Genomic DNA, 27,887 nt, shown 5'->3' on the forward strand with positions numbered 1-27,887 from the left:
CCAACCTTAATAGTTCTGTGATTCTGTGAAAGAACGATTAAATTCCTTAACATCACATGAACCTGCAGTCACTTTCTCAGGGCCTGATTTTCCATCTCTACACATAAATATCCATTTTTAATAATTCAACATGAATGTAAAAATGCTATTGCACATGCCTGCATTCACTCGGCATGGATAAAAAATTAATTCCTCTGTTTGTTATGATAGTGCAGACAGATCTTTCATAACAGGATCTCAGAAACCAAACATCCTCCTTCCCCTCCTTTCTTGGGAACCAAGGTAAAAAGAAAGCAGATTAATAGCCTCATTTACCGTTTTTGACACGTAAGTTGTACTTGTATTCATGCAGCTCAGACTCTCCTCGTTGCAACAGCCTCCACATCTGAACACATTCACACAGGGAGGCTTGAAAAATTTGTTCGTCGTTGTACCCAGCTCTTTGGCAACTTCCACACAGGTTTCCCTTGGCACGCATTGAGTCTTTTGCCATTCCTCGTCTATGACTGGAGAAAACACCATTTTTATGAGCAATCATAGCAAAGTTAAACCTCTGATTAGTGAAGCAGAAGATTATATAAATAAAAACGAAGTGCTGGCAGGCCATTTGCGCTTACTTGGATCGATTTGCACTTACTTGGATCGATCTAAGGACCAGAGAGAGTCTGAGTGCAAAATTATCCCAGTAACTTACACCAGCTGCACTGGCAGGGAGGTCATTGCATTTATCCTCCTTTAGCCTTCAACGTGGATGACCAAAATCTCTGTGAATTCTAGTGGGTTAAGTAGAGCTGCATTGATTTCCCCTAGCCAAGGGTCAGCTCCACGGCGTCTTTCTGACAAAGCTGGCCCGCACCCTGTTCTCCTTTTCTCCAGCATAGACCTCCTTGTTGTCATTTTATCCTCTCTTTGCGTGTACCCCACCACTGACTCAGTAGAGCCTGGGCCTGACTGCAAAAGAACATTAATGATTAACAGATTCTGGTCAGAGGGTATTAATACTCCTACTGGATGTCAGCCAGCCAGCACCGTTTCCAAAATGTCTAATGAAATCCAAGACAAACACTCTCACACCTCAGTATCATCAGGGGGTTCAAGTTTGAATAACAAGAATATGAATTCAAGCATGATTTATCTATTCAAAACACTGTGGCATCTTTGAAATATTGAATTGTTGTAGACTAGTAATTCATTTTAAACTGGTCTGTCAAATTCTGACTGTGAGAAGGAATAATGCATTAACTGACTGAACCAGAGGGAGAAAACAGTGACATTTACATAATATTATCTCGAGTCTTGTTAAGAGGTGGCCCTGCTTTTTTTGGCTTTTGCTTACCTGATTCAGGTTATGGAATTACTCGAGAGTCATCAATGCTTATGCTTTAAGTCCTTCTTAAAATTATGAAACACATTTTTCCTGTCTGCCCCCCTCCAGCAGGCTTCTGAAAGATCAAAAGCAGCTTCTATACTATTAAGAAAGTTGTTCTCTCTTCCAATGCAGTCCACCTCCCTACTATTGTGCAAGCAGTGCACAAGTTTACAGGGAAGTTTTGAAAAAAAGTCAAATTAAAAATTCTGGAATACTTTTAATCTACATGCTATACTTCATCTTCAGATGAGCATTTATCTCTCTTTCCTACCTGACTTTCCTTTTATTATTTTTAACTTTTTCTGCAACCGCCTGTGTGTATTTAAATCAGTTTGTTTATTCCTGCAAAGTCCTTCCCAGGGTTGATTCACTCCACTTTCCAGTCATGCAAAAAGTACACGAAATAAGAGCTTGGGGTCAAAATTCTGATTTTACAGCATAAAATTGAATGGAATTGTCTAGAGTAATGTTAGTCTATCAAAACAGCAATCTAATCCTAGGCCTTAAAATAGAAAATAAAGTGTTTGCCAAACTCATTAAGGTATGTGCATGTAGTCACTTCAGATGTCACTTCAATGAGTGTAAGTGGTGATGACCTTTACAACTGCGCACATCCTCGCTTTGTTAACCGCTTCTTCAGCAGAAGGGCTGTTATAGGAAGGGGCGGTCGAAGAAGTGGGTGTCACATTTTGTTCAGAAGCACCGTGGTCACCCTGATCTTTTCTGTGGGCAAGCACAGGGCACCTTCTGAGAAATTTGGCTCCAATACAGACTGCAGCTTGAAAGCGCTGCAGTCCTAGGTGAGCTGAGCTGAGCTGGTCAGGGGAGACTGGGGTTAGATGGGGTGACAGGAGTTTTCAGTGAATTCATCGTTAAAGCTCTAGAAAAGAGGAACAAAGTCTTGAATTTGTCTTGCTGGAGTTTGGAGTGCTGTTGAAGATGGTCTAGCAGTGAAACAATGAGGAGCCTTGACCCAGTCGTCTCGTCAAAACACTTTCTTAAAACAAAACAGATGCCCTTGGCAAAAAGGTCAATGCTTAATGACTGGAAAGGGTGTGGGAAAGAAATACATGTTTATAGGCTTGTTTTTTTAAAAGGAGTTTTAGTACCTTGAACATATTAAGATATTAGAACAAAAGTAGTTTCTGTCCTGGGATAAGTAAACTTTGGATGGAAGAATGGAGAAGATGAGCCAATAGGCTTTTTTTAACTTAAATTTCAGTGGCTTGACTTTGAGTGAGAAAGCTGACATCTCTGTGTCTAGAGTTAGACTTTTAAAGGGAAAGTAGGAAGCACCCTAACAGCTGTTCCAAGCAGAAAATTACATCTGCATGACTGTAGTCATATGACTTTACTACCTGAAAGGTTACATTATTCTGCCATTGAAAAAAGCCCACTGAAATATGCACTGCCTCAGTAACACTTGGTAACATCCTCTGTTGTGTTGCTGTTTTGACAAAAGGAATATTTTAATTTTTCAAAAATCCTGGTGCTCACTAAATGAGCAATAGTGAGTAGGGAATAACTGTATGGATTGTTAATATTGCTGTTTAGACTTGTAAAAGTATGTAAACAAAATGTTTATGATTAATTAAAGCCCTCTTAATTGTTCTTCCAGTGTGCCTTGGATTTAGCTTTTTTCTGTACAAAATTTCTGTGGGAAGTTTAAAACTATGCCTGTGATATGAAAACCCTTTTCAGACTGGCACACATGTCTGCATTTCTGTGCTGTGGCTCAGAGAAGCAAATTAAGGCCTTTGCTGAGCCATAATTTAGCTGAGTAATGGTGTGCAAATGTGGCTGCGGTTATTGTAAAAGTGGTATTGGAACAGGATCAGCAATATCTGGTTTCCCAAAAGGAAAGTGATATGATCATATCACTTCAGGGTAAACACTGAACAAAAAAGAAAAGCTCTGTCTGTCCTTCGTTAGGCTGCTGTGTAGCTTTGCTGTAGGATATCCATTTGCTAGACCAAAGTAGAGTAACTGATCCTGTATTTTACATCTGTGAACATATAATGCCTCTTGAGTCTCTCACCTACAAGGAACAATACTCATTTTTGCTCCAGGTGAGGGAATAGATTGTAATTCCCCGCATTCAAGTGTTGGTTGGTTGTTTCAGGATCTACTACTTCTCTCTGGAGAGGCTTCCTCAAAGAGATTGAGCTTAGGGCAATACCTCCTTCCTCTTCAATTCCCACCCAGACACTGCTGCTGATGCAGTGCCTTATATCAAAGCACACCTAATAAAAAAAAGGATTTCTATGCCTGCAGTAAAGCTCGTTTGTTTCTGCCTGCAAGCAAATTCTGAGGTTTAGCACAATGCTGCTGGCCACCCCTTCGGCTGGTCATTCCAACCTGTTCTTTGCACGTTGACTTCCCCTCCTTTCGGTGGACTGAGAAATCCATACATAATACATCTTCCCTTTGGAGAGTATGCCGAGAACAATAAGCCTGACTTGGCCACAAAACAGGGAGGCGTACTCCGGCTGTTGCCTGACATATTTTCATACAAAGTCATTTTCCATGAATGCCCTGTTGTTTCCAGAGCGGGAGTATTCTAGGAAACCCCTGGTACTTAACGCTTTGCTGCACAAGAATCAGGGGTCCTGAAGCGGAGGTCAGGCTCAGCCGCAAGCCCGCACCTACCTTTCAGTGTATCGATATCATAGAAAGCAGCAGCAAATCTGGTGGAGCGATGCGATGCAGAGCGGGAGTCTAAATTGGCCAGACTCTTGAGTTTTAGCCTGCATTTCCACAGCTTCCAGTCCTCGGAGTGAGTGATGCGAAGCAGCTCTTCCAGGCTGGATGCTCTCCTGATCTGCTGTTCTGACCGCTCCAACGCCGACAGCGATGTCCTCTGGAGGGGAAGGGGGAAGTCAGAAAGCCAGTACCGGTACAGCCTGTCCCCAGTGCAGCGCACGGAGCACGCAGAGGTGTCCCGGGCTTTGGCGGTGCCCGGCACCAGATTGATCTGCAAGATTTGTGCCCATATAAGTTGGGAAGAGGAGGTACCCCCTTCCTCGCCCTTTCCACCACAGCCCTCAGAGCTATTTGGCAAACGCAGACTTTGCCGTACCCCCGGGCCCCGGGGCAGCTGGCAGGCGCCGATGGCATCGCTGCCGTGCCTGAGCTGGCCCGCCACGCCAGCGTGAACCCCGGCTTGCCCTGCAGACAACCTGAATGAGTTCGGCGGGTGAGCACAACCCGTGGGCCTCGGCAGCAAGCCACCTCGCCTGCCAAAACTCCGGCGCCAGCCATGAGGCAGCGCGGCGGGGGCAGGGGATACAGCCGGCAGCTGCCCTAAGTACAAGGCCTCATCCGCGTGGCCGGCAAACACAGCATTCGAGGTGTGGCAAAGTGCACCTGCCATGTCCCACCCTGACTACCCTTTGGGTCGTGCCCAGGCCAGCCGGAGCGGCCCCAAGCCCAGCCTCAGCGCCGCGGCTGTGCAGCGGCGTTAGCGCGGTCATTGCGTTTTCCAGCTGCCTCATGGACGTGACCGTTCTCCGCTCCCACGGGAGAGCACTCCCTGCAAAGACCTACCCCATCAGTTTAAAGTTGTTATTCACTTAAAAAATACCTGTCTAACAGAAACTTAATATTGCACAGCACCCCATAACAGTTCTGGTTTCTTTGGCTGCCTCTTTCCGACATCTGTGTTTGTGCCCTTATCAAGACATTGAGTATTTATTTCCACTGACTCACCAGATCTGCTGAGAACTGTTGCCTCCAACCCAAGTAAAAGGTTGTCTTTGTCAATGGCTGTGCTGCACTGGGCTGGTGCTCCCAGCTGTACTCTCTGGTCATGCAGTTGACTGTACTTTTCGACTTGCAAATAAAGGGCTGCAGTGCCAGCTGTCATAAATGAAATGCCAGTTCTTAAAAGCAAAGCTGATGTATAGGGAGCTGGCGACGAGGTGTGTAGCAGCCTGCAGTCTGAACCGGTAGCAAGCAAGTGCTCGGTATAGGACTGGGGAAGGGGTGGGGGAAAGGGTCACCTATGAGAGAAGCATTTTTAGATGAGATATGAAGCCCAGGCACTGAGTGCATCTGTTATTTGTTATAAAAACATCTGTGGCATTTATTTTGCAACGATACAGATGTTAGCCTGGACATACGGGCCAAGTTCGTTTTTGGGTAATTACCTTCCACTGACCTAAAATTCCCTATGTAGTTAACTCAGAATACGTTATTTGCTCTTCTTGTATGCCCATACAGAACATTATATTGTGCTTGAGCAAGCTGCCATGTTTCATTATAGAGATGGCTGTTTTTCATAGGTGAATGATTTCTCATACATTTCATATGTGGTGAAAACTGGAAAGCCCATCTCAATACTTACGGACAAATAGCTCAGAAGGAATGTGAATACTTAGCACCAGTAACTGATTTTCAAGATAGTTTTACAAACAAGCTACCCAGAATTTTGCTGATCTAGGAAAGTTGAAATTCAGCTTGAGGTTAATGCGTCAAGACTTATTTGTTCTAAGAACCACAGGTTATATCCACTCCCATTCACAAACTGTCTCCTGACCTTGCAAAACATGCGAGTATAGGACTAGCGCTGGCATGGTAATGGGACCAAAGATACTAAGACTGAACTCTATTAACCGTTAACAAGACTTTTTTTCTCTATTTGCAGTAAAAAAATGTTCTAGCTGAATCAACATCCAAGACTTCCAAACTAGACTGAATTTATAGGGAACCTGTAAATATTCCTACACTTCTTGTAAGACTCAGTAGTTTTGGACTAGCCTTTCCATTTCTTTTATTTAATTTATCAAGAGTTGTTATTGATTATTATATGAGGAAAATAAGTTTTAAACCTAAGATGAAAGAGTACAGAAAAAGTATACGTGCCTCCTCATGGTAAGCAAAGATGTCTGGGTTTATCTAAAGCAAGAATTTGTACTGGTTTAAGGATTTTTTTATTTTTAAAGCTATATGAATTCCTTAATGTGGACTGAATACACTGAAATTAACTAACTTTATGCCTTCACAAGTACTATGGTATAGAAAAGAAAATACAACTAGTATTAGTAGAAGTAATTTTTATATCAAAAAAGGCACCTCCAATAGGATTTGAATTCTGGTAGCTAAAAAAAAATGTACTTTTGATATTGATGCATCATAGTAGTATTGACACAAAGTCTGCCTATGTGTGCAGGTTTTTCCTTCTCTTACTGATTTTCATATTGGAAACGGAGAAGGATGGTCAGAGGAAATGGAAGGAGCAGTGCTCATTACAGAATTCACTCTGCAGTCATCATAAATGTATCGTAATTAACTAAACCATGATCATCCAAAACTCACATGGAGCCCTTGGAACTGAGTTATCACTTCTCTGTCAGCTCCAGCCCAGCTCAGCGTTGCCTGGACTACTCAACCCTGAAGAAAATCTGTTGCCTCTACTCTTTTCATGTTTCCTAACACCTATCCAAGCTCTGCAGTTTGATGGGATCACCAGTTGCCTACCATCAAAATGCCAGAATAATTGTCTTCTTATATTTGACTTCTTCCTGGAGGGAACAGATTTTACAGCTGACTTGATAATTTTTTTACATGAATCCCTATCCAGCATAGAGTTTCCTGATGACCTTTCCCACAACAGCAGCAGCATTGAGATAAAGTACAGTCTCTCCCTCTGAGCACTGCTGATGCGAGGCAAGATGGTGAGCTGAAGGCACTGCTAGCTTTTAAGGGAATCCCAAATAGTTGTAGGTTTTTACAGTGTGGATATCTATTTTGTCTGTGAGCTAGTCACTCTCAGCTGCCTCTATAGCCAAGGCAGAGAAACACAGACACTTTTAGAGCATGATTAATTTGAAATCGCATTGAAAGTCTTTCTGCTGGCTGCCCAGCAAACCCAGACTCACCAGATCACAGGAGGTATCAGTGTGGTGGATCTCTGGTCAAACAAATCTCACCGCAGCTATCTGGGATATAAAACATCTGAAGAGAAGCACCTAATTTTGTTCCAATCTACCTAAGTGCCAAAACAGGAACAGTGAATACCATCTTATGTGTTTGGTTTGACTCCTTTGAGACTGCTACAATACTCATGCCTAAAGTGTTCTTCTAAACACTTGCTAGAGCATGGACAGACTGTTCAGCATCTAGAAAGACATCCCTCATCCTTAACCATACACTTTAACCATAGAGGTAGCTCTCTACAACTTAAAAACATTCAAAACTAAAAGCTTAAAAAATGAAAAGAACATGGAGAGTGCATCATCCCCACCAGCAGGACAGAGCCCTACAGCCTCGGACACCACAGACTGAACTGCTTCAGTCGGGCACCCTCTTGCTACGGCACAGCAGCACTGAATAGCACGTCGTCACGAAATCCTTCCGAAGCACTCATTTCTGGTCATCCTGTTTTGAAAGCATCAAATGAAAACACAGAACCTCTTACAGTCTTGGATAGTACCATAGATGATGTGCCATAAGGCTGCTAGCACCACACAGATGTGGAGACTTCTTTCATATACTGCAGTTTAAATTCAAGCCCTGTTTCGATATAGACAAACATACCCCGGCTGACTGAAAAGCCCCACTTAGAAGAGTGCAGCTTTGCACAGAAAGGTGAATAAATGTTTCAAAAAGTGAAATTGGAGGAAGGTGTTAAGTTCAACAGCATCCCAAACCTACCTCTGTGATGATGATGATCAAGGACTTTATCTGCTCTCACAGTGGTATCAAGTGGACAACAGTTAAAAACAGCATTTGAACAGGAGGGAAGCTCCCCACTCGGACACAGAGCAGGGGAGCTGGTGGAAGTACGCAGAGAGGTCAAACCTCCACTGACATTTTTGGAAGATCCATCTTCTCACAAAAAGCAAGAGGAACAGAGCTGTCACCTGTCTGCTTGCCCTGACTATATTCATCTGCACATGCTATTTCCTACTTTTCAGATACCCCTACCTCCCTTTTTAAGCTTTCTCTGGTAACTACAGTCCTTGCTTCCAGGTTGCTCTGCCATCCTCTGCACTTATCATCTTGTACTGCTTGGATTCCACTGTGCTCTGATGTTTATTTTTACTCCTTTCCCCATATTCTGCCAGGTGGGGGACCTGAGCTGTTCAGCCTCCTGGTTTTAGAAGAACATCCATTTTTGTCCCTGTCATGCCCTCACTCCACTTCCTTTATATTGACCTAGAGTTTAGTAGTCAGCTGGGGTGAGCTGTCACCGTTGTGGGAATTGTTGATTGTAATGGCTGCAACCTAGATGTGGACCAGGATTTCACTGCACTCGGCGTGGTTCACGTAGGTAGCAAAATGATGATCTCTGGACCCAGAAAGCTTCAAATATGCATTAAAGCTTGAGAGAGAAAAAAAGTAGGGAAGGAGCCATTGACAAAGGGCCAGGGCAATGTCTTTTACATGCTCCCAAAATGAACAAATTACCTGTGTGGAGCCATATCACTGGAAAGCTCCGAATGTCCTAAACGTTCAGTACCCATAAATGTACAGCCTGTAGTCAACCAAATACATAATGCTATTGTCTACAAGAAATGTTTGCTTAGAACTCATCAATAACAAATACCAAAGTAGTAGGTTTTAGTTCATTCTTATCTCTTCAGCTTACTGCTGCTTTTAATATAATTTTTCTAAGTATCTTATCTAAGAATAGATCCCATATCCAGAGATAAATATCAGATTCATATTTAATGAAGTTGTATGTTTTTCATAACACTGACCTCTCATATGTTCCAAAACTATCCCTCAACTGGAAGAGGAATATCTGTTTTCCTCTATTTGGGTTATAAGCAACATCATTGACATCAGGAAATGATAACGTGGGTTACCATTGTGATTTTTGGATAATTGCAACTTTTGTCCTTCCAAGAGAAACCATAATGGGCTATCTATCATCTTCCTAGCAATCTCAGATGCCAGAAAAACCCTAAAAGTAGTTAACATTGGAAAGGAACAAGAGAAAAAGCAGTGGTACATTCAGTGGCCTTTCCCACCTTGGACGCTAGCTTAAGTCAGACACAGAGTTCATCACCCCATCAATTTATGCTAGCCAAATATTTGGCTTATGCATCATGTCATATGGATGCACAGTCCCACACATAGTCTGTACTGTTCGAACTGAGCTCCTTCTTGACAATTAGTATTGACTATCTCCTATCAAGTGCTGCAGCTCAGCAGTTTGCACCTTTTCTCCATCCTTGACGAGCTCCTAGGTTTCTTGCCTAAGAAAAAATACCGTACCCTTTTCAAACTGATGTCCGAGTGAGTCAACAGAACCCACGTTTGCAGAACTCCTTTTTTGACATGTGCCGCTCTTTCCAGTCTGACACAGATGGTCTTTGCATTAATGCTGTGTTTCAGGATCTCCTGGAGATGTTCTGAACAACGAAGGAAAGATGTGGAGAATACGATAGTAAAAGAAATGCCCACTAAACTCCTAAATTTCTTTGAGGACCTATAGCACAAACACATGCCTAGGACCCAATATTAATTCTTTTCAACTATCAGTATTTTTATTTAAGAAAACAGATGCATAGTGAATAATATTTTGTGTCCATGAGAAGGCAAAAATGAAGGTTGATTGAAATCCATATTTTGCTCTATCTGAAGTCCTGCCTGCATTTCACTCTGTGTTCAAGCACACCCACAGACCCTGGAGATACATCCTGAAAGCTTACACAGATGACTACTTTTCTTAAGCCCCAGCCTCACAGTCCTTATCCACAGTGGGTCATAAACCTCTGCTTAAAGCTAAACATGTGTAGAAGCTCTTCTGAAAAGGAATGTTTTTCTGAGTTAGGGTCACAGATACTATTGTGGCAAGTGCTGCATAAATACCAATGGAAATCTTCAACATTATCACTGCGTCTGGGGCCAGGACAAATGATTAAGGAACCTCTCAATAACCTTGCACTGTTTTATGATCCATCCTCCCAGCGGTTAAGCAATAAAAAGAAGGTAACGGCTTTATCTTGCCAGGGAAAGCAGATTGTAGCTGCATAACACAGAGTGATGATTCTCTTCATGCCATTGTATCACAAACACGGCCAAACAGGTTTAAGCTAAGTTCAGACTAAATCTTTCAAAATTAACCAATCTGGGGGAGGAAGTTTCATCACAAAGTGAAGGCACATGGACATCAACAAAGAGTATTGGCAGCATATGAGGACATTTTGAACCTTTATGTGAGTGTTGTGTGCTTAATGCATCAGTAGCAGCTGCACTGAGTTCAAGAGAAGTCATGTAGAAGACAAAGACTTGACGCAACCAAAATTTGACTTCTCCCCGTTCCAGTGCTGCCCAAAGGCTATTCTCAGAACTAGACTCAAACCAGTTTAAATGCTAGGTAGATGATTCATCGCTACATGAAAATACCAAACAACTTTTCTGCTATGTGTACTACACCTGAAAATAGCCTCCTTTTCTTCCACGGTGAATTCCACAATGTGTTTTTATGACAGTGTACGAGCTGATCATAGTTATGGGCTCACCTTGCAGTGATAGAGTGCCTGCAGCTCCTTGCCAGCCTATGATCATTAAAAATAAAAAAATCTAATCCTATGGGTCATTCACCTGACTGTAAATGAACTAGTTATCTGAGACTCCTATTATAGTTAATGGAGAACAATAGGTCCATTAGGTACACGTTCATCTCATTCTCTAACTCTGTTGGATAAACAGTGCCTCCAAGCTTCCTCTTTCTCTCTGCTGATGCTGAAGGAGGAGTCAGCAGGGCACTAGCTCAGCTGTAGTGAGGTGGCTTGAATCCCACCCAACTGAGAGCAGTTAAATGAAATTAAGTCCCCTCTCCTTATCCAAAGCACAAGCTATTTATGAGGGACAGCGGTCACTTTTTCTCAGGTACACAAATGTTTTAAACAACCAGGAAGTGCAACTGCACCAAGGTCTGAAGCACCTGGGGCTGGCTGAAGGCCAGCACTGGCAGCTGCCTGGACAGAGGGAAGCGCTTCATTCCCTGCCTCAGAGACATGGGGTAGTTGCCCAGCTGGGCTGCGGCTCACAGCACACAGACTGTGAGCTGATGTGGCCAGGGAACTGCAAGGGAGTTCCTGTGGAAAAGTCTTGTTCTCTCTTGGCAGGAAAACAGGGCAGCTCCTGCCGTTGTGATTCCAACACAAAGGTCTACATGGTGTCTGAAGGTCTCTTGTTTGACCATTTTTCTGGTGAGGACGACAAGCTTGTGTGGAGTCTCTGCAGTAAGAGGAACTCCTTTTGAGGATTTTCATCATTATCAGTAGTATTTTTAGCATTATTGTGGCTCCTAGGAGTATGGGGTCAGGTACAAACACAAAGTAAAGAGACGATCCCTAAGCTGGTGTCTGCAACCAAAGTAAAAGATGAGAAAAAACAGAGGAAGGCATTCATCCAAAGGGAGTACCAAGGAAACAGAAAATACTGCTCAGTGATGGGCTGTGATTTCAAGACAGTAGGGGCTCAACCATTGCCAAATATTATCGTAACAAATACTGTCTGTAATACAGCATCTTGTATCCTTGGAGTGTCTCATAATGGGTAGTAAAATAGTGAGAGAATCTTCTGCAGCTTGAAAACATCAGGCTTGCAGGAGTGACTTACTGCCTTATCAACAAGCAACTGCATCACCCTACAAACATCTAGCATGAGGCACCTATTTCTACCACATGTCTGACACATACTAGTTTGCACTGATTTTATCATCACCATTGTATTTCATTTCTGAGGAGGGAAAGAACATCTACTTTTCACCAGCTCCAATAAAATCAGACTTTTGATTCTCTGTCAGCTATCAAATTCTAATATATGAAGTCCTATCCCTGACTGTATCTCCTCTGGAAGCATGATTATCTATGCATTATTACTGCACAAATAAGCTATTTTTAATTATAGTGAACATGATCACAGTGACAAAACAATGAGATATTTTGACTTCCTACTAATATTGTTCCCTGAAACAGATGGGCTTGTCGTGGGATTTTTCAGTGACTGTTATAGTCTTTGCCATCATTATCAGAAGCATGGATGAAGTTTCAGGAGCATGCAGTTCTTCATTCCACCTTCAAAAGGTGATGGTTTAAACAAATACTCAAATCTGCTCTCATACTTAGGAAAAGGTTTAGGCTCTCTCAGTGCACTGCCTTACCCAAACTGAACATTCACTTGATCATCACAGTTACAGCATTAATAACCTGGAGGGACATGCTGCTTGTGGTGGGGACAAGTTTAGGCCCTGTGAGGCAGGTTTCCAGATGTCACTTTTTTAAAAGGGTGCATTCTCCAGTGAGAGTTGTATTGAAAGTGTACAGCTATATTATCAAGTATATAGCAAAAAAATAAATAACTGGGCTGAATTTCTTCTTCAAGAGATTGAAAACGGCCTAAACATTCTTTCCCCAAATATAAAATTAGTAAGGACTGTGTTACAGTTGAGAAACCCTAGGGTTGCATCAGACATAAAACAGTCAAAGAAGTTGGAGTTTTGGGGCTCAGAGGCAAAGTATCAGGGCAGCACTTCTTGTCGTCCAAAGCCGCGTCAGAAAATTGATGCCTTGATTTGCCTGCTAATATTTTCAGCTGTGCCCACTAGTAGAGCATTTTCTGCAACTGCATTGAAGGGAGACTCCATACAACCCTCCCCAGCAAAAATAGGCATGTGTCAGACATGCATCTCCTGGCTGTAATGCCCAGACAGCTGCTCCTGCTGTGCCTGCGGGAGTCGAAATGGTACCCTGAGTGGAAAGCCTGAAGGTCACCTCTCTACCCTCATCAGTGCCTGCTTGCCCAGAAAAAGCTCAAGAATGGAAGAGCAGCACGGGAAAAAAAGTTTTGCTTCCTCCACCCGCAGGAAAGGTGAAACCTCTCCCCTGTCTGCCTCAAGAGTTAGAGAGTGTTGGCCTTGGCTATGCATCCTCTCAGGAAAGGGTGACTGTGTGATCCAGCACTTCATCCTGAAAGAGTGTTGGCCTTGGCCATGCATCCTCTCAGGAAGGGGTGACTGTGTGATCCAGCACTTCATCCTGAAGTCCTGTGAGTCATGGCTGCTGAAAAAGAAACTGCATAGAGCCCTGGCCCATAAGAAGAGCAGTAGAGAATTGCCAGAGCACAGAAAGGACTGACTTGTGTTACTTGTGGGTTTGGAAGGAGTGTAAAATGGTGAAACTAATAGTTTGACCAGGTGTTGTCTGAGGGGGCAGGGGGCTGACAGGGAGACGTTTATCTGAGACTGTCACACTTCTCACTGATACAGATGTGATGTTTGAGGGCCTCTTCTGCTAAACCCTTGTCAGTACGTCATCTGACCAAGACCCAAAACTGGAGGAGAAGCAACTTCTAGTCTGCTCCACCTCTGATGTTCAATGTGGTAAAAAGTTCCCTCCAGACTTCCCTCTTTGGGCTCCAGCCTTACTTCCAGTGAAGACAGGAGACTTAATTACCCATTTCCTAAACTTAGTGGTCAAAGTGGTGATAAAACAGCTTCTACTTTAGCTGAAGATTATATGTTTTTACAAGTAAATCATATTAGCTACCCTATGGCTTCAAGAGAACAGCTGTTTTATATTTTGAATGGCCTTTTGAACTATAATAGATCTTTTGTGGTGCTACAGCAAACAAATCAGACTTCTTGCACTTTAGTAGCATGCTTACATTATCAAAATCCTTGGAGACAAGATGTTTTGGTTGCTGTATTCTTGGTTTGAACATACCAAAATATTCAAAGCAAAGAACTGAAAACATCAGAATTGTACATGATTTTGTGAAAGCATAAATCCCAGTATATTTAATATTCCTTTTCCTGCCCAAAGCAATCACAGACTGATAATATTTTATCAAAATACTTCTCACAACTATATACTTTTAGCTAGATATTTACACCAAAACGTGTGAGGATTTTTTCCAGCCAGCAAACATTTTGATAATGAACTACAGCTCTCATTAAACAAATATTTCTTCCCACAGCCAGGTCTTTTGGCTCTCATAGGAAACACCCTCACAGCAGCTGAAGTGTGGTTTTGAAGGTAACAACATTTGCTGTGCATCATTTTGCCAGCAGCGATGGAAAAGCTGGACGGGCAGATGGAAGAAAAGAGTAGGTCTACATTGGTATGGAGCTTCTTCCTGTTCAAGCCTAGTCATCTACATTGAGAGTTTACCTAAAGGAGTTACCTTTAGGTCCCTCCTACAGTGATCGGACAAAGTAAATTTGCTTGGTCAGTGGAAGGACACAGATGGATTGTCATAAATGTCCAGGGTGGTAATTCATTGATATATGCCAAATGATACTGACACCTTTGGGAGTCTTACAGTATGTTTTCTGAGCCTCTACTTATATGCTTGTTCGTACCACCTTGCATTGCTGCAACCTCTTCAGGCAGCCATGATGCTCAGTACCGAGCACAGCTAGAAACGTTACATAGCACTTACTTCATCATACACAATGTGATTAGTCTAACAATGTGTTAGACTAGCACAATGTGCTAGTCTAACACTGTGACAGGGTCCACATGTCAAAAATAGCATATTGTATGTGTTTACAAAGAGTGTGTCCAGACTGTAGTCACTTTCTTTTGCTATTTGCCCATTCTCTGCAACTCACTGGGGTTTGGACACTGATGTTGGAATGGCTCAGTAACAGACACCTGAATGAAATCAGATGACTGTGTATTCTTTTAATACTTGAAAATATTTTTTAATGTGATGAAGGTTCCTTCGATTAGTGCCTTCATTCATTTGTTTCTGTGTTTGACCCAAGACACTTTAATAAATGTTTTTGAAGTGTGACTAGGCAATTGGACAGCCGGGTTTCAAAATGTCACTTGACAAAGCAAAGCCATTGCCAATACTGAATGAACTTATGTTACCCCAATCACATGCACACTTTTTCCTGGAATTGTAATTTTTCTTAAGTAATATTTCCCTAGCAGTTCAGGAAAGTATCCTAATGTGGTTTCTGAGTCACATTGCTAATTAAAGTGAAAAGTTTTGCCTGTTTGTATGGCACATTCTCTACGTGCAACATGACATACGATACAGTAACATGATGCAACTTTTTTGCAATTCAGCCCAACTCAGATAGAATTCCCTCCCCAACTGCAGGAGAAGAGTGACCGCGCTGCAACTGGTGACAATGAGTTCTCAAAACTAACCCAGCACGCTTCCTGTCTGAAAGTACGGATCAGACAAAGCCATCCTGACATCCTGGTAGTAAGGGGAGCAGTCACCCCTTTCCAAAGCCACGTGGCACCCGCACTGGATCGCCAAATCGCATGTGTTCAACTGCAGGTGCGTTGTACTCAGCATGACTCTGCTGAAGTGGCAAGGACCCTACATGGCGTTCTGCCACTAGCTGAGTGGTTGCACACTTTAAGTCACATTTGGTGGGAAAATAGAAAAATATGCAGATGTCCTTCAGGAAGTTGAATTTTTTCTTAAAGCAAGCAAACTAACATACCCTCCTCAATTTTTCTGCTATTCATTGATATAGAAGCCCCTATATATCTCTTTCACAAGGACATCGAAAAAAGAGCAAATTCTTCTTGGTCTTCCCATGGGCTCATTTAGGGTCTCTGCAGCTTAGTGGGGGCACACAGCATTTTGTCTCCATTCCTCAAATCCCAACAAGAGTTATGAAGATTTGCAAAACATGCTGGGGAGGTAGGGAGCAGGCAGAGAAGTAGATAAGGGACTGGCACATAGTGGAAGGAGTAAGGAATTCCTAAGGAATAAGGGTTTCTGTAGGAAAGGTATCATATCAGATTTACTTCCCTGCAGCAAAATATCTCAGGTCATTTTTTCCCCCCAGCAAAGCTGAGCAATACAGTCATTTTGGGACTGCATCTCAAAGCCAAGCCCAAGAAACAGCAATGGCCGATTTTGTAACTGGACTTACTTGCCCTGAGAGAAAGGTCTAGAAGAAACACAAATCCCAGTCATTTAGTGATAATGATAGAAAATACTATACAAGGTTTTTAATGGGAATAAGAATAAAAGAGTTATCACCTGCAACAACTGTACCTTATTTATTTTTCCCAAATACCAATATGGTGTCCACAGGAGATTACTCACAAGTAAACCGTACTCAGATATAGTCTGGAGTAGGGACAGTATTGATCAGGAAAAAATTTGCAGGTGCAACGGCAAAGGTCTCACAAGCCAGAGTTTACACCAGGTGTTTTTTTCCATTTTCAAGAAGACTTATTTCTCTGTTTGCCTCCTGTGGGAGCCTGCATCAATACCACCACATCAGTGGTTAGAAACAACGCAAGTGCCTGTGAGGGAGAAAGCGCAAGGATGCTGCAGAAAACAGAGACGAGCAACACTCGCTAAGCCTGAGCCAATTGCTTGTTTTGGTTGCCTTGTGACCACAAATTAACAGCAAGTTGCTCCACTGCCCTCTGAACCTGCCCGCCTGCCTCCCCTTGGTTTCACAGAGTCTCAGATGTGAGTCACAACTGATGTCAAAGTTTAATTAGCGCTGTCTTCATTTCAAACAGCTGACTATTAGAATGAATTTCTCAAATGCTGCGTCTTATTAATCTAAACAGCCTGACGTACTTTTCAGAGCTCTGCTCTGTCTTCAGACATTACAATCCTCGCTGGGATGGACTGGACTGGACGAGCAGCTGGGAGGGATTTTTTTGCTATTATTTCTCATGAGTGAGAACTGCTCTTGATAAAGTAACAGTGTGTTAGTAGTTCCCTTTCCAAATTGATAAGAGCCAAGGACAGATGCCGTGTAGTACAGCAACAATACAGAATTGTTCTCTTATCCTTCACTGTACCTTGTGAAGGCAGTAGCAGATAAGTCAGAACAAATTGGCTTTCCTCACAACCTCCCTCATAGCTTCCCACTCCTGAAGGAAAAGCACAAACAATCATTTCTCCAGGAATGCAGCAAGTACATTTTCACATGTTTTTGGCTCATCGTGCCTATCAGACATGGTAATCACAGAGAATAAGAAGCAGCAATGACAAAGCTGGGATAATCAAATACTTCTGAAAACCACAGTTTCATAATCTGTATTTAAAAGAGTTTGTTAACTTTGAAAGGAAGCTGGATGCGAGGTGAAAAGTCTAGTTTAAACAGAGAAATTGTTTCCAACAACCTTTAGAGTTGCTTTTTCTAGCTGTTGAGCAGTTTGCTGTACTTTCAGGAGCTGCCTTTGAGGAAGACAACCCATGAGAGAGAAGGTTTGTTAGAATCTCTCTTCTAGAAACGGAGCAACATTTGCAAGCGGTTATTAGAGGGCTGTGTAGATCTATCTGAAAAAAAACGATGTCAGTGGCAATTACAGAGACAAAGCTTACATCCAGCTCTGCTGCTCAGGTTTCTTTGCAGAGCTCTGTTTTGGTTTTACAGACAGACAGACAGACCGCAGCTGGCTTTAGGAAGGAAGACGTGCAAAGAGCTTCCCGATTCCTTCCACTCATGGTGTGATGGCTCTCCAGTACTTCCTTGCCTTCTCAAGGGCAAGGCATTCTCCACTTAGGTGTTCCAGGGCCTGAGGATCACGGGGAAGCGCTGTTTCACTCTCACCAGTGGACAAGGAGTATGCACCAGCTGCGGTTGGAAAGTGGCTTCCACCTCTGTCCAGCTCACAGTGGCAATACAAGTTTATTGAACTTAAGAAGATCTGTTAGCGCAAAAGTGACCACTCAAGGCTGTATTGATGTTTAGTGCAGAAGTAAAAAAGGTTTAGCTGTGGAAAAGGAGTGTGTGTAACAGAGAGCAGCCATGTTCACCTCCTGGGCTGAGCGTATCTAACACCCTTGGTCTTCTGATCGGAAAGCAGATTTCTGGTTCAATGATACTCCTCAGGCCTATCAGCTGAGGGCTTCTCTCTAATGAACCAAAGGATGGTTCACCCTGGGGAGAAGACCTCTGCAATAAGAAAAGGCTGTGAGTCTTCTATAACTTGGGCATTACCAGTTGTCCCTTTCTCTTGCCTTCCCCCTAACATTTTATTAATAACATAAGGGGCAGAATAGGGCAGGGAGCAATGAGACTCAAATTCTCAGAGATCAAGACCTTGCAGCCTCATTAGAGAGGCAGTTTTAGTGTTGGAAGGCAGAAGCAGCTCTGCCGGATCGTTGGCTTTTATTGGCAAAAAATTCGCCTCAGCTCTGATAAATATAGGACATAGCTCTTCACATCTAACTTTAAAACTCTGGAAAAAGTAGTCTATGTCATGTCTGTCATCGCTCTAGGAGAGGAAAAATGTGTGGGGGAGAGGCAGGAAAAGAGACAGCAAAGTTTGTGGTTCCCTAGCTGAGAGGTTCCAAAACGTAAGACCGTCAGGACAAAACTTCAATAAGGAATGTTTTAAGCATTTCCTGAGGAAAAAAAAAACACTAAAAAAAATTAACGCTCAGTCTTCAGAAGACCCATGTGGAAATCTAATTGCTCAGCAAGGAATTCGTACGTCAGGCTGGCATCCTGAACCAAGCAGCTGGTGCGCGAGGCAAAGGGCTTGCTGCCAGCCTTGACGCGAGCTCGGCTGAGGAGCCCTGCCTGACACCTGCGCGGCTGCGCGGTCCCAGTCTGGGGCTGCCCACCGCTTCCCATCATAAGACTGTTTTCCAGTTGTTTATAACATTGCCAGACGTCAGATATTCAGGCTGAAACTTTCCACGCCAGATGTCTGCCTCAAAACGATTTTAATAATTTTTTTGCTTTCTCCGTCAAAATGGTTTGACCGCGGTTGAGGATGAAGCTTCGTCTTTATCCGTGCAAAAACATTTTCTGGCAATCTCATCTTTCCAAACGTCTGGCGTTTCCCCCCTGTGGATCACAGATGTGAAGTTTTAACACCTGAGGAAACTTTGTTGGCCCAGATGTGCCTACTGCTATCTCCGCAAAAAATCCACCCAAACGCAAAAACCTTTGAGAGAGCAACAGCAGAGATCTGCCAGGGTTTAGCAGCTAGATGCTCAACAGATGGGGCCTGTGCTGACCCCACTCCCTTCAGGAACGGAGCAGGAAATGGGTGCAGGCCACCACAGGTCCAACCCATGGGGTCGAGAGCAGAGGACCTGCCCTTTCTCTCCCTCAGGGCCACAGGGGTTAGGCAACCAGGGAACGGAAGCTGCCAGATCAGCCTGTGGAAGGGGAAGGAGATGGACACTGGTGGAAGAGGGCGAGACCTGGCCGAGGAGGCTGAGAGCATCTGGGGAGACCAGAACTAGAAACTGGGGTCAGGAAAAGGAAAGCCAGGAAGTCACGGCCACAGAGACCAAGCGAGAAGCTAGCGATGGAGGAGGAAAGGGGGGATGATGGTCAGACATGACTGGAAAGCAAAAGAGTCCAGTAGGGCTGTGTCTGAGGGACAGACTTCCTGAGGGTCTGCGAGAGAAGCAGGACATCCCCACCCAGGAGGAAGCAAGTGAGAAGGAGGGTGGCACACGGAGAGCACGAATGGGAGCCCAGCAGGGAAGCTGGGACCCTGAGTCCTGGAGGTGCGGGACCACGGGTCAAACGCTGGGACTGGAACAGGTCAGGAACGGAGAGAGGAAGAAGGAGCTGGGCCTGACGGGCAGGGGACAGCCAGCCTTGGTGTGCACATGGCGGGAAAAGGGATTCCTCTACCTGTACCTACCATCCGGAAGAGGATGGCCTTTCTGAAGGGTTGGGAAAAGCCAAGCACAATGGAGATACTTGCTGGATCACGGCAGCTTGCACATAAGCTTCCTAACGTTCACGGCATTAATTAGGGTATTTGCAGAAAGGGGATAAGAGAGTACTTAAATCCTTAGCCCCCTGAAACTCTGTGGCATGATATGACACGCACCAGCTGATAACTTAAACCATCAACAGGTTTAAAACTTCAGGTGTCCTGGGCAGAGCTCAGCTACCTAAACTCATATAAATGGGGTGAGAGCAGGTTGCTGGTGGTTAATCCTTCCTGGGTCTCATTAATTGCATATTACCTGCATCCTAACCTCGTGGTTTTTATCCAGGCAATACTGCCATTGATCTTAAAGAACTTTAAAAGAATAAGGTATGGTAGGTGAATGCAGTACATAATTTCTGTGTTCAAAACACCCTGTACCATTAAACACTGTAACAAGAAGGACTTTTTGCGGGGTACATCCACATATGTACACGCACAAAAGTCCACAGGTCGTACACGCACAAAAGCCCACAGGTCATACACGCTAAAACAACATGTAAAACATTAAAAGAAAAATAATCAACATCTTAGCCAAAAATCTCTGTCTACACAGAAAAAGCCAGAACAAGCGGAAAACCAGACTTTTCCTTGCAGCAATCAGCAGCCAACGCATGTGAAACACAACCCTTTTTAGTCTGATCTACACGATACCTTTAGGATAGTCTTGGAAACTAACAGTGATTTGTTATTATATACAGTACCCTGTGGCTAAGCTGGCTGCTTGAGAGTAGTAGCCGAATTTCAGTGAAAGCAATTACAGATGTACATATGTTGGATGGACAATCCTATCGGAGTGAATAAACTATAAACCAGTTTAAATTAGGAAGAAGAGCTCTTGCATTTATTCTAGGCAAAGTGGATATGGTTTCAAAATTTAATTACAGGACTAACTAGTGGTTGACTGTTATGCTGAATTATGTCCCACATGAGGACAGAATTATCATCACTGCCAATTATACAATGGGTGGTATTCTATATTAGAAAGCGCTTTCTGGTTTAAATAAAGTGCTTCCTACCCGTAAGAAACCAGCGATTTGTCATGCAGTGCATAAAGGTAATACAAGACTGATTCCTCTGGTCCTAATGCCTTCAAAGAACTGATTGCTGAGGTTGTAAATTAACAGCTTGTGAAAGGCGAGCAGGCAAAGGGGCTAGTCCTTAGTTACCCTGAGGCACACGTTGCTCACCGCTGCTAGCTTCTCGTGCTGGCAACAGCAGCCTGCAAGTAAGCACATAACTTAGCTTTTCTTTTCAAAAACACAGGTCAGCCTGCAGTGCAGTTCACAGACTAGTGTGTGGTCATCTCTTGCAAGTGGGAGGTTTTCTGAAGTGAAAACAAAAGTATTAGCTTGTTTTGCCGTGTTAGTGAAAAACAAATAATTTTATCTGGACCACACACCAAATTGATCATTTTTGGACCCACTGCACATGTAGAAACTTGTTCCAGATTTTATTCAGATTTTTCTAAGTAATTGTCCTGGATGTTCTTACATTGTCTCAGAAAGTCAGATCTGAAAAATCCTACTCTTAAGGTGAGGCTTTAGCTTAAATTTTGGTGCATGTATTACATTCAGAAGAAAGGTTAATTCCCAGGCAACGTGCTCTACTATTACTTGTTGTTGCTTATTTTAAAGTTCTGGGTAACATCTCCTAATAAAACAAAAGAAAAACGTTTCTCTGATTTCTGGCAGACAAGTGAACAACTGATGAACACGTGCTTTTAGAGGAAAATTTTCAATACTAATTCCTGCAATTATAAATACCTGAAATAAAAAAGTGTATTTAACAAGTATTCTAAATGCTCTGACTTGCATTTTTGTTTAGATTTTGCTTTTATTTTGCATGACTGACACTAAAAGTTTAACTTAAGGACAAAGTATACAAGTACTTAATAATAACTAGTATAAAGGCATAAAATAATAAACAGCAAATATGGATTTAACTTCTTTATAGATTGTCCTTCCTCTATGAATACTAAACATCTGTGCAACTAAACCATTAACACACACAAAAAAAAAGAGCACCAAAACAGTCAAAAGACCACCACCTTGCACATTAAATGTATGTAATTCTTGGCAATTTGGATTATTAAGAATGACAGTAAATAAAGATCACCTACCTTCACAGATCCATTCTCATAGTCAGATCCTTGCAGCAGATGTAGAAAAGAAACTATGAAAATATTCACAGCTGCCCACGGTTTGTACATTCTGATGTTTAAAATCCACAGGTTACTACGCAGTCGTCGTCATACAGCTAGAGGCGTCTGTTTCGAAATGCATTTCTCTATCACCAGTACAGAAAAGAAAAGCTTCCAGAGTTTCTCTTATAAACTCACAAAAGATTCCAACATCTGAGAGTAAATATCTGGCTCTTTGCTGCCTAAAACAATTCTAAGTTCATCTAGAGAATGTCATTTCTTAAAGCAGATTTTAGATACACATGAAAGAAAATCATGATAAGGGTTTAAATAGATATATATCTGTATATATACACATACACGCTCACAAGCGATCAGGTACGGATTACAGTTAATGAAGTTTATCTTCCATCAAGACACAGAGAGGCATTCGAAATCCATCTGTGGTCCAGAAAATGTAAGAAATCTGCTCTATTCTGTGCTCCGTGTTACAGCAGGCTTTTAAGATGGTAGTGTAATGGCCAATGTTTTGAGCTCGAGAGCTGTAATCCAACGCTGTATTAAAACTTTTTTCACAACCTTCATGGAAGCTTGCAGAAGCATGTGTCTTAAATCTGATACAGACTTTGGCAGTAACACAGTCAAATTTTGGCTCTAATCCCATTTTGTCCCTACCAATAGCATAGCAGTTTTTAAACTAACTGATGCAATCTAGACTCCCATTATTTTAAAGAAGATTACCTGAAACATGAAACTTCGGCACACATTCTTACACAGCACACATATTTTAAGTCACTTCTTTAAAAAAAAAAAAAAAAAAGAAGAAAGGGAGGGAAAGGAAAGGAAAAGAGAAAGACTGACTTTCCTTAATGTGTTCTATCTTATGTGGCATAGGGTTTTCGGAACAGATTTTAAAAAGGAAAGTTAAAAACTATCTTTGACAACAAACAAGATTTTGAGTTTTTAGTGAAAGCTCATGAAGCTACAGATATAAAAGGAAAAAATCTATTTTTATTGCAGAAAACCAGTCATTGTTTCTATCCCAAGATGTGTGTGTATTTTCTCTGTATATTTCTACAGCTTAAAACCAAAATGGAGATCTAACATTTAAAATCATAACATAGAAAAAAAGCTCTGATAATTATGCATGTTTAATCTATATTGCTGTATTCTATAACATACTGTGTTCGGGACAGTAGTTCCACTCTCACGTGGCTTAGGGTTTGCAGAATCAGACTCCACAGTCGTTAACATAAAACAGTCACGTACCTAATATTTCAGAGCACCGGTTTCCTACCTCTGACGCCCAAGCAGTAGCTCTCTTAAACACAAGTGCGCTCTGTAGCCATCATTAGCTTGCATAATTTACTCTTAAGAATTCATCACAAATGGACACTGGAGAGAAAATTACTTGAACCCAGTCTTTCCAGCTGTTGTCAGTTGGAGTCATCATATTTTATGAGTCACCATATTTTAAAAAATATATATAACTGTATTATTTTTTAGCTTTGTCTTTTGCCACTTGTTTTGTGAAAGCAATCTATTTCTCATTTTCTGGCTTCCTCCCCTGCTCAGCCCACACCGGTTCATACGAGGACAGCGGGAATTTCACCTCTTTGGGTGTGAAAAGCTCCTCTCTCTGTGTACCTGCTTCTCCCCCTCGTACTTTCCCTGCACCCCGGCTGCCGGCGATATTCGCAGTGTTTCGCGGGCCCTGTGCTACAGGGGACATTCTGCGTCTGTGCTGTGGTTTACCCAGAAAATACCTTAACTATTTCATTCACCATTTTAAATTAACACGACATCTAATGCTTAGGTACGGTCACCTTGGCCTCATTTAATGTCTCCTTTGCCCTTCTGATACTAATATCCATCTCCGAGCAGGAGCTGAAAGCCTGCTAAAACAAAGGAATATGCCTCAGCGTCGGATGCACGGGTTCAGCATGAGAGATCAAACAAAAAATAACCACTGTACTCTCAGGACTGCATGATAATAACTTTCTACTGTCCTGTGCTCAACCGGAGGGAGTGCCTGGCCGTCAACACCGCTCCTTTACGGGGTCAGCATTTGGAAGGCAGGCCCGGATTCACAAAACAGGCAAGAAGCAGCACATGCCCTCGTGCCCTAAGGCCCGGTGAGGGGGGTGCTTACGCCGCCCGCCGGCAGCACCGTCCGGGGTGAGCTGCTGGCTTCCCCGGCAGGGCTGGGGCAAGGCTTCACCAGCCAGACCAGGCAACCTGGAGCAAGCCTCCCCTCCGGCCGCCGGCCAGACTGCTTCTGTCCCTCTCACAAGCATCGCCTCTCCACTTCAGAAGCTGGCAGAAGCAAGGGAAAGCCCGGGAGCAGCGCTGAGGTTTGTAAATGCCGGCGGTGGGATTTCTCCTGTCAGCCCGGTGGGTGTTTCGCCGCTTACACGAAGCCAACCAGCCTCAGCGAGGAGAGTGAGAAGCACCCGGTGTGGTTCGTTCCGCAAACGGGCGAGGAAGGCACGTTTCTGAGAAGAAGAGCATAGCTCAGGTCTCTGCTTTAACTCGAGCCAGCGAGGAATTCAGACCCAAGGGGTGTCGCATCCTCAGCCCCACGGTGGGGTGGTGATTGCCTCCCTGCCCTTGCGAGACCCACCGACTGCACTTAAGGGACTCTTCGCAATCTAGCACCAGAAGGTCGAGGCTGTTTTCTTTTGGAAATGTTGGAGGGAAACACCTCAGTAGTATTTTGTTTCTGGTTTAGTTCATCACTGTTACCAAATGCAACTCTGAATTACAAACACATTTAGAAAGACCAGACTTGCATCTCTCTCAAAGCAAACCGTTCATCAGAAAAGCTCACCCACCTCTGGCTCCGGTGGGCTTTTCGGCAAGACGACTGAACTGACCCACCCGCAGGCACTCAATCAGACCCGTTTACGAGAGCAAGTGAGGTGCTGCAGGCGGAAGACGAAAAATACCTTGTGTCTCTCTTAGGGCTCAGACACAAAGACTAGCAAAGAAGGAAAAAACCCTTTTGTGAACTGCAGAGGACTTTAAATCTAGCTCAAAGTCGTTAGTGAGAGCAAAAACAAAGCAAGTGAAATCAGTCGATAGGACAGCAGAGCAACTCTGATGACGGATTTTTGGGAAACAGCATTTTCACCGTCTGCACCACTGTCCCCATCCCTTTGTCTCTCTCCTCCGATTCAGAGATACGAATCAGTGCTCCCTCCAGCACAATTTCAGCCCTGCTCCTCACACAGCTTGCTTATGATCTTTCCTGCCGACTGCTGCTCTTAGAACAACGTAAATACCGTTGCGTTGGAGCCCAAAACTCAGAAGCGTGTTGAGATTATCATGCAGGCTGCCTGCCACAGCAGTGAACAGCCCTATGCCCTATGTTTTCATTTAATGTGTGAACACAAGTTAACAATACTCACATTCTAGTGTCTTGTTTTATCTCAGTTTGCTCAGAACCATGCACTCAGTTCTGTGCGTGGCTCGGATTTGTATTTCTCTTAAAATCTAACACTGTATAGAAAAGTACTTAAATAACATTTACATGGCTGTTTAGATGACTCTACTTTTGTAGCGGAATAAGCAGCTCCATTGACATCAACAAGGCTAAATACTGTGTAATGAACCAAGAATTCAAACATTTATGTCACCTTTGGGTGAGCAGCTAATAGATCAATATTGTGGCAATGCGCCAGCTCTTTGCAAGAAGAGCTTAAAAATTTAGCTTAGTTAAGTCTATTTCAAATATTGATCAACACATATGTCTCAAATGGATGAATAATACGGATGAAAAGAAGTTTAAATCTATTTATCTGAAAACATTGTGTACCATTTGTTCAATAATATTTTAAGCATATGAGTCTTTATTCCAAAGTAACAGTCTCAAATATATTGAACCTTGATTCACTGATTCCCATACTCTGGTTTTGTGATGGAAGAGAACATATAAAAGAACCAGAACTTGGTAGATATTCCTAAGAACAGATTAATCATACTTTCTTGGTACTTTCCTCTAATTTTTAAGAGAGACTATGCAGACCAAGTGCAGCTTATTTACCAGAACTGCTTACCATGGTGCACTGCAGGTTTGGTACTTGGGCTTCACAGCAAATAAAGAGAAAAAAGGCCAGTACAAATGACAAGAACTCAAAAATAGCACCATATTTAGTTTACGCATTTCTTGCATGCATACACACCCAAGGAACAGAAGAATTTCTTGACAATGCTGAACAACTCATATTGTTCAAGCCGAAATTCTTTCAGGTGAGAAGGTAAATTCCTTTGGCTGTCTGAAAATAACTTACACCCACAGATGGGTCCAGACTAGTGTCACTGTTTGCCAGACAAAACTAAAAGGGAAACACCTCAAACAAAAAACATCTTCATTTGGAGAAATGTAACAAAATCCAAAAGGAAGATATTTTAGGCCTTTTAACACAAGAGTAAGCCATAAATCAATAGGACTACTCAGATCACGGAAGGTTTGTGAGGATATGTCCTAAACAAACTCCAATTAAATTGGTCAGTCTCAGACTGCAAAGTTAAAATTGGAGATCAGTAAAAGTAGTTCATTGCCTTTACTTCAAATAAAGTATTATTTCACCGGATACTTTGCACTTGAGAACTCCACACAACTTCAAGTTCCAGCATGGCACAATGTTCAGGGAAATAACACAATTCCCAGTGAAGGTCATTAAGTAAGTATTTGTAAGATGATTCTATGAGCAGATCTGTACATTCCCTCTAAGTAATCCACACACAGAAGAACTTTTGTTTTCTTGAAAATTACATAGAAAAAGAAAAATTGGGTCAATTATCTCAAATATTACAAACAAAAATCTAGCTTAGATTTAATAAGACACCCATGACATAGTAAGTATATGGCAATTTGGGGTCATTCAGTACACATTATTAAATTAATTATCAAGTATTTATTATGTAAAAAATATTTTTTAAAATACAGAAATGTTTAGATAACAGCCACTGGCATCAGAAATGTCTATCAAATAGCAGAATGCTCAAAACATGACACTAAGTGCTAAGCTGGATTGATAAAATTTAGAAAAATATGCAAAATCCAATCTACAGAGTCTCAGGTTCAGAGCATGACAACACTCTGCTGAAGCTGTGCTAGTGGAGTGATGGGGGCAGGACCAACCAGCCACCTCCAAAGCCAGCCCTCACGCCAGCCAGAACTCTGCTTCATCTCATAAGGTTACACTTTAGCTACCCGTAAATTAGAGAGCCTAATTGTCTACTTGCTACGGCAAACCTAGAGCTCAGTGCAGGCTGAAAAACCTGCCTGAGAAGCGGCCAACCCAACCAGGTGCTCTGCCTCTACTGCGCTCCAGGCTGCGGTGGCTAAACTGCTATCTATACCCCATCTAGCTAGCTTAAAGTTCACTAGGGAATGTCTACACAAGCTACAAACACACCCTTGGCTGAAGGGCAGGCATACTCTTAGCTTCAGCAAATACGATCCGCAATATCCACCGGTTCAGTTCTCAGCCATGCCACGCTGCGGCCCAGCTCAGAGGAGGGATGCTGCTGTTAATGGCACGCAGCAGGAGGAGCACTGCTAGCAAAAGGCAGATAAAAATCACAAACAAACATTTTCGGTTGAACTTCTGAGTGATGAACACACCTTTGGTGTTGAAAGGCTCTGCCCCAACCTCATGAAGAGCACAGCTGCCTTGCTACTCTTCTCCAGTTTACATTTCACAGAATCATTAAGGTTGGAAAA

At 42.8% G+C, this 27,887-nt stretch overlaps 1 protein-coding gene across 1 annotated transcript; it reads right to left on the reverse strand.

The window, feature by feature from the left end:
* Window positions 1-278: 278 nt before the first annotated feature.
* On the reverse strand, window positions 279-22,766 carry LOC104621475 (vascular endothelial growth factor D-like; the record flags this gene model as incomplete). Its single annotated transcript, XM_010287981.1, has 3 exons — window positions 22,136-22,766; window positions 4,019-4,229; window positions 279-506 (listed from the first exon to the last, which is right to left on the reverse strand). Coding segments are annotated over exons 1-3 (529 nt in total), but the record flags the coding sequence as incomplete, so codon positions are not given.
* Window positions 22,767-27,887: the final 5,121 nt, after the last annotated feature.

The sequence above is a fragment of the Phaethon lepturus genome, unplaced genomic scaffold (genome assembly GCF_000687285.1).
Source record: "Phaethon lepturus isolate BGI_N335 unplaced genomic scaffold, ASM68728v1 scaffold56285, whole genome shotgun sequence".
Lineage (NCBI taxonomy): Eukaryota > Metazoa > Chordata > Aves > Phaethontiformes > Phaethontidae > Phaethon > Phaethon lepturus.